General features: G+C 38.3%; 1 protein-coding gene across 10 annotated transcripts in view; it reads right to left on the bottom strand.

Annotated features, from left to right (window-relative positions):
* Positions 1–2,289: 2,289 nt before the first annotated feature.
* Positions 2,290–7,656, bottom strand: part of CC2D2A (coiled-coil and C2 domain containing 2A) — a 133,916-nt gene continuing 128,549 nt past the window's right edge. For 9 of the 10 annotated variants that reach the window (XM_064584295.1, XM_064584302.1, XM_064584299.1 and 6 more), the window contains 4 exons: positions 7,474–7,596; positions 5,672–5,730; positions 4,012–4,189; positions 2,290–2,596 (listed from right to left, as the gene is read on the bottom strand). In XM_064584295.1, coding sequence (XP_064440365.1) covers positions 2,408–2,596; positions 4,012–4,189; positions 5,672–5,730; positions 7,474–7,596 — 549 coding nt within the window. In that variant the 3' untranslated portion in view covers positions 2,290–2,407. Of the gene's footprint in view, positions 2,597–4,011; positions 4,190–5,487; positions 5,731–7,473; positions 7,597–7,656 lie in introns of those variants that run through there. The other variant, XR_010409301.1, reaches the window with a different exon arrangement.

Raw genomic sequence — 7,656 nt, 5'->3', positions numbered from 1 at the left:
AGTAAGAAATGATTTCTTGATCCCTTAGAGAACTTGAAAGGAAATTTAAGCTTAGTGAGCACTTAACGGGGTCTGAAGTTTTATTTTGTAAGGTTGATTTTCTTGTAGTTACTGTGTTTTTATTTCCGTGTTTAATAAAGTTTATTTGGAAAGTTCACATCAGGGGCTATTTTTAAGAAAACATACTACAGGAATTCTTCTGGAGTGAGTCCATCCAACCCCATACTTCATCTTATCTGTATTTACGTGAATTGTGAGTAAAATTACTCGTCCGGACTCCTGGCCCTGAGTCATCAAGTGAGGACTCAAGTTTATCCTCCATGTAGTCACAAAACAGTATAATATTTTTGGGGGAGACATTCTGATAATGATTCAATGATGTTTCAGGAGTTGACTTAAATGTTTTTCTTTTAACTAATTTGAGCGGGGTATCCTCAGGGGTACCAGGTGATTGAGGTGCCTCCCTTTTGCTTTGTCCTGTGCTGCTTGATAGTAGCAAACCATTAAATAGGACCTGGCAGTCCCGAACTACATGGACTTGGGTGTGTCAGCACATCGTCCTGTGGAGACTCACTGTTTTTCCACTCTCTAGTTGCATGGGGAGATCGACAACATAATTTACATTTAATTTTTATACATTAACTTTGGGGTATAGTTAGTATTTGATGAAACACTGTAAATACTTGATTTAAATTTATCTTGGGTTTTGTGATTGATTTAATGAATTTTTGGAACTGTTCATTCTTAGAATAAAATACAAGTTATGTGAACTGCCTTGGGGTGCCTGACATCAGGTGCTCAGCACTGGACAGTGTTCTAAGTATCTATACTTACATATACTGACTTGTTTAAACAGTGAGAGGAAGTAAGTAATGTGATCATTCTGATCCTATATATGGGGAAAATAAGTAGCAGGGAGGTTAAGTAACTCATCCATGGATACCTTGTAATGATGGGGTATTGCCTGGTAATGACTGTTACATGTCAGTCCTTGAAGTCTCCCTTGACGAAGAGTTCATAGTTGAGGTATCAGAGGCATGCAAACACATAATTGTAATATAATCTGATAGAGGAAGGCAAAGGGAATAAAGTAAAAGGTGAATGTTTTTCCTTAATTTGGTCCCTCTGGTTTTATGTTTTGTTTTTTTTTAAGTGAGATCATACTCCATCTATATCACTGGTTCTCAGCTGGAGTCAGTTTATCCCGTAGAGGACATTATTAGACAATGTCTGGAAACATTTTGGTCGTCACAGTTTGGCAGAGGGAAAGGATGTCACTGACATCTAGTGGGTAGAGGTCAGGGATGCTGCCAAATATCCACTAATGAACAGGTCAGCCCTCCAAAAAAAAAAAAAAAAAAAAAAAAAATTACTTGGCCCAAAATGTCAGTAGTGCTTCTGTTAAGAAATCCTGCTTTATGTATTTCTGTTTTGTGTACATCTTTCCATGTCAGCACATATATTTAATGCCTTTTAATGGCTTGTATGGTAGTACCAGTGTTTGTCTTAGTCTGTTTAGGCTGCTCTAACAGAATACCATACACTGGGTGGCTTAAACAGCAAACATTTATTTCTCCTTTATCTGGAGGCTGGGAAGTCAAGGGATAAGGTGCTGGCAGATGTGGTTTCAGGTGAGAGCTGTCTTTCTGATTTGCAGAGGGCCATCTCTTCATCCACACATAGCCTAAAGGAAGGAAGCCAACTCTCTCCTGTCTCTTCTGACAGTGGCATTCATCCCAACACAGGGCCTCCACTCTCACAACCTAATTGCCTCCCGAAGGACCCATCTCCAAATACCATTACATAGGGGATTTGGGTCTCGAGATAAGAATTTTGTGGGAGACACAAACATTTAGTCCATAGCAATGGCTTAATTTTTTAAACGACTTCCCTTTTGGTGAATGTTTAAACATACTCCCCCCTCCCCCCCCATACTATATTGTTTCAATAGGAGTATGTGTGTGTATATATGGGCACATTTGTGTACATGTACATGTTTGCTCAGTATTTCTATAGGATAAGGTCTTATGAGGTATTTGATGTTAAAAATTTTATATCGCAAAGTTGTTCCTGCCCCAAGAGAAGTTGTTTATTTTGCTGGTTCTTAAAAGTATGATGGGTATTCTGCTGGACAGACAAAGAAGGAGGGCATTCCAAGCAGAAGGTAAGTACAAAGGCATAGAGGTAGGGAGCTCTTAGTGTGAGGAGGAACTCTGGGTAGCCTTGATTAAATGTGGGGTCAGAGTGGCAAGAGGTAAGGCAGACTAGTAAGTAACACTTATTTTGAAAATAATGATAATTTTATTTCATTATTTACAAATAATTTCTTCTAATATGATCAATATCACAAAAATATTCTCATACCTTAATTACATTTTTTACATGATACAAAAATACAATGAAAAAATTACCTGTTGCGTATAAGGGAGGCAACATAAATCCAAACAGACAAAACATTTTTGGGGTATGGGTGGATATATACAGCTAAAGCAAATTCAACGTTAGGAACATCAATATTATGTACTCCGGTGCTATACACTTCTTCAATTAAAGGTTTCAGTTCAGAATAGGGCATGTGAAGGGGAAATCCAGAGAACTGAAGGGAAAAAACAACCAAGATTTGTAGTCATTAGTGAAGCTTGAGGATTTCATTGTATTTTTTCCTCCATGTTTAAACATACGCAATTCTTAATATTCTTGTCTTCCTTCTGCATCTTGAAGTCATTTATTTAGTTCTGCTTTTCTCTTCAGCTATGTATTAGCAATACAGAAAATGGAGAGGGGCCAAATGTCTTTTTTGTTCAGTTGCTAGCATATTGACTTGGTGTATAAGACAGCTGTTAGCACCCAGCCACCCTCCACTATTCCCTTCCCTCTGCCTAATAGTCCCTAGTTTGCATAGTAACCCATGTAATTCTAGGGATCTGGATTAATCCTAATCAATGTGTTCTATCCCTATGGCCACAGTGACTGATCTGTAGGGATGGGCGTGTGATCAAAGTGAATCCCAGGAAACTTGCTAGGAATGATGGCACACAGATAACGCTCTCCTGCTTTGGACAGTATGTGTGCAGATGTGAGTCCTGCCTGGAGCTGTTCCAGCCATTTGGTTCCATGAAAAAAGCCTGAGGACAGTGCCATCACACAGAGGAGGGCAAGTGGGAAGACTTAACGGAAGAGTGGTACAGCTCTGATAGCTACTCACCTCTGACTTTTCCTCAAATAAACCAATAAATTCTTTTTATTGCTCAGGGCTGTTTGAATTAAGTTTTTTGTTACTTGAAGACATCCTAGCTGAAATCCTAGTTTTTTTTTTTAAGATTATTTAGAGAGAACAAGTGGGGGGGGGTGCAGAGGGAGAGAATCTTCAGACTCCCTACTGAGCTGGGAGCCCAATGTGGGGGGTCGATCCCAGGACCCTGAGATCAAGACCTGAGCTGAAACTGAGAGTCAGACTCAACCAACTGAGTCACCCAGGTGCCCCTGAAAACCTAGTTTTAGTCCGTGAATAGTATTAAATGTCCAACTTGACTTCACCCTGTTCAGCCAACAAGGCTTACTGTCTTAATTTGAGACTGCTTTCTAGGTTTTATTATCCATACAGCACTCCTGACAGACAGTGGAGAGGACTTACGAGAATTTTTCTTAGCACTGAAAAGCAATTAGTATAAAATCATCTCCTTAAAACTGATGAGGAGTGGTTGGTTTCACCTTTAGAGTCTAATATGATTTAGCCAGATGTTTTAGTTGTATTTAATACTCTTGGCAATGCATTTTATTAAAGGTATTTTTCATTGCATAGTCTTACAGCATTTTCAGTTTATAGAGGTGTTTTGCTGTTTAATAATAGCTTAATTACTGAGATTTGAACCTTCAGTTACATCTTTTGCTGCTTCACCTACGTACTGAGGAGAGCAAAGTAGTTACTTGGATTCTTTAAAAATCCAATACCATGCAATTTCCAATTTGAAATGAAATCCACAGACTCAGTGGAGAGCTATTTGTACTTACCCGGTAGTCTCCCAGCTGTTTGAGCAGCTCCGCTCTGTGGTCATCTTCTATGTCTTCTCCTTGATTTCTCTCTAACACAGGCAAGAATTGCCGTAGAGCGGAGGTACAGTACCTGTTCCATCTAGTCAGATGGCGTGGCCTCCAGTCCATGATTTTTTCTTTTAGTATTTTTTCAATCCTGTTTATAAAAAAGAAGCTCTGTTTTTTGCAAGGGTGACTTTTGTAAACAGATAGTTTATATGCAGTGGGGATTCAGGTGGAGTTGTTCACTAGGCATAGTTTATGTTGAAAGCCTTAATATTTGTAGGGCTTTTAATGCTGCATATTGATTCTTTACCCTGTGCTGTGACTTCTGTTTATGAAGATTATTTTTCTGAATTTCCTTAAGACTGTTCTTAGGATATCCATCATCACTAAGCTTTACATTCTGTAGATCCAGTACCTATCATATTAACTACAAAGCAGGATATCAAAAATTAAGTTGAAAACAGAATAAAGGAAAACAGCTAACATGTATTGAGCCTCTATTTACCAGGTACTGTGTAAAATGCTTTCTGTTCATTTTTACTTAATCCTAACAGTGACTATGAGGGGCATATTGTCCCAGTTTTACTTATGTGGGGACAGTTTGAGGTAGGATGAGTGACTTGACAATGGCAGGGAAAACGGGGGTTTGAGTTGAAACCCTGTCAATTCTAAAGCCTCTTGGGCATCCCTAGCCAAATGCACAGATTTAGAGGACCCAGCCAGCTCCCCACTGCTTAGCTGCAGGATCCCCTTCTCATTTGGCACATTATACATATTTTTGTTCAGGGTTTCAAGATGGTCTGAGCAAGAGTATGGTTGAATTGCCATGCATTTCATCAATATTGGATAAATAAATAATGGTCTAGTTAATAGACCCACATTATTCTGAAACTATCAGAAGAAGCAGGCTTTTGGGGGAATTAGTTGTTCTAGATAGGGATCTCCAGTAAGGCTTTATTTAAAATTTGAAATTGAGAATAAATTGGAGTCTTCTAGTAATAATACTAACTTAGAAAGGGTCACATTTATTCTTGAGTATTTGACGTGCTGCTCTTTACACAGCTTGATACAGTAGAAAGGGCACACACAGACTTTGAAATCAGAAAGATCTGACCAGGCTCAGAGACCCCCTCTGACACTTAACAAGAATGTTGACCCCTTTGAACCTTGGTTCCCACATTTGCAAAACTGGAAGAGTAAAGTTTTGTTTTACAGGGTTATAATGATTATAGGGACTCTTACCAGGCTTCTCCATGTGTTAGGAGAAGCCTGGTAAACCAGCTGAAGCTCAGTAAGCCACTAATTGGACAAAAGGGGCATATTTAATTAAGCTGGGGATTATGATACATCTGAACAAGACCCATAATAACATGATGCTGAGGTCTCATGAGGCGACGTTTTGGGGGAACTACCTATCACTAATGGAGGTCACTTGTGTTTGTTCCATACCATGCTGATGCGAAGGCCTCCCTTTGAGCTGTGGGATTTAGAGATCACCTCTGTATTTGGTATCTGTCTGTAAACATGAATTAAAGTTTAATTGCTCAAATTATTGATCCAGGCTGAGAATTGTTTAGTTTGGTATTACACTCCCAGTGACAGATTGTGTGTGGATTTATGGGTATCATATGACCTGTCTTGTAGCTCAGCTGCGGCCGCTTTGTCTGTGCGCTGGTAAATTAGTTCTTCTGGCTATAAAAGAGAAAATAGTTCAGAAATTCTAGAAATCACTTACACTTAATTTGGATAGCTATCCATTCTTTTCTAAATCTTTAAAAAAATTATGAAATCGGAGACATTCCTTCAGACACAGAGGATAGTATGGATACCAGTGTACCCAGGACCCATGGTAAGTACAGTACCACAGATAAATTACAGCGCTGTGTAGTTCTTAATTTCATCTCCTTTCTCTGTCATCATAGAAGCAGCTATGACCTGGATTTGTTTTTTAGCACTTTAATTCAATATGTATCTACTGTGTGCCAGGCACTTTTATAGGTGATAGGCATATATCCATGAATAAAAATCCCTGCCCTCCTGGTGTTTACACAGGAGGTGGAGATAGACAAGTTAATGAACTGTACTTATGATTTTATTACAGATTTATGTATCCCCAAACAATGTATTGTTTTGGTTTGGGTGTTTTCTAAACTTTTTGTAATTTTTTTTTTTTAATTCCAGTATAGTTGACACACAATATTACATTAATTTCAGGTGTACAAAGTAGTGATTTGACAAGTCTATGTAATAGTTTTATACTGTGAATACACAGCTTGCCTTTTCTCCCTTAATATTTATTTAGGGGCGCCTGGGTGGCTCAGTCGTTAAGCGTCTGCCTTCGACTCAGGTCATGATCCCAGGGTCCTGGGATCGAGCCCCACAAACCGGGCTCCCTGCTCTGCAGGAAGCCTGCTTCTCCCTCTCCCACTCCCCCTGCTTGTGTTCCCTCTCTCACTGTGTCTCCGTCAAATAAATAAATAAAATCTTTAAAAATGTATATATATTTATTTAGAGATAACAACACCCATATTTTTAGAGTGCTAAGATTTATTACTGTTGATTCATTTGTGTAACTACTATAAAATATTCCATTATGTACTCTTCATAATTTGTCCCTTCTGTAATTCCAGTTCTTAGGCTATTATAAACAATGTTTCAATGAAAAATCTTGTATAACAAGTCACCTTGTACACATGGAAGAATTTCTCTAGGGCACTGTTTTTTAAACCTTTTTTTTTTTTTAGAAAGGTCTGGGTCACAGTAAAAATATGTATTATACACTCAGTATACACATACACACATACTTATATAGCTAACAAATTAAACAGAAGTTTTAGTAAACAATTTTCATGCTTACTACTTATAATCTGGCCAGGACCATCTAAGTTAATTTTAGGAGCCCCTACTGGATCATGCCCTGTGATTTGATTTCATGTTTTAATAGCAGTCATGAAATTCAGTCATTAATTTAGTGAATTGAGATCAGCATTTAAGAAATTAAATAGAATATATTTTGAGGTACTTTATATCATGAGGTTCATTATATCAAAACTTCACATATATATATACTGGTTCATGATGTGGTGGTAATTTCTTATTGGGAGTTGGGCTCAACTAAGTTTGGAAAAACATTATTTTTGACTGAATATCTAGGAGTAGAATTAAGGGTCAAAAAATATCTGGCTACCCAGTATAATGATTTCAAATTCCTTCGTCTACTTTTTTTTTTTTTTTTAAGAGAGGGAGAGAGAAGGGGTGGGGAGGGGAGGGCAGAGGGAGAGTGAATCTTAAGCAGGCTCCACACCCAGCGTGGTGTCCTACCTGGGGCTCGATCTCACAACCCTGAGATGCCCTGAGCTGGAATCAAAAGTCAGACACTGACTGAGCTACCCAGGCACCCCCTTAGTCTACATTGTTAATAAAAGAATTATATACCTGAACACTAGAAAGGCCAGGATATGGAAGGCTTCTTGAAAAGAAAGATTTCCATAGCTTGGGCTTGGTGACATCAAAGTTTATCCGTAGTGGGGAGTCATATCGTTGAATATTAAACCAAATCTAAAAAAGATAAGACTACATTAGCATATATGGCAGTGTATATATATACATGCTTTTGTG

This window comes from Mirounga angustirostris, unplaced genomic scaffold, assembly GCF_029215605.1.
Source record: "Mirounga angustirostris isolate CCGP_5_RB_7025 unplaced genomic scaffold, mMirAng1.0.hap1 SCAF_2, whole genome shotgun sequence".
Classification (NCBI taxonomy): domain Eukaryota; kingdom Metazoa; phylum Chordata; class Mammalia; order Carnivora; family Phocidae; genus Mirounga; species Mirounga angustirostris.
Note: the sequence above shows the minus strand (reverse complement) of the source record. Positions and strands in the feature narration are given on the sequence as shown.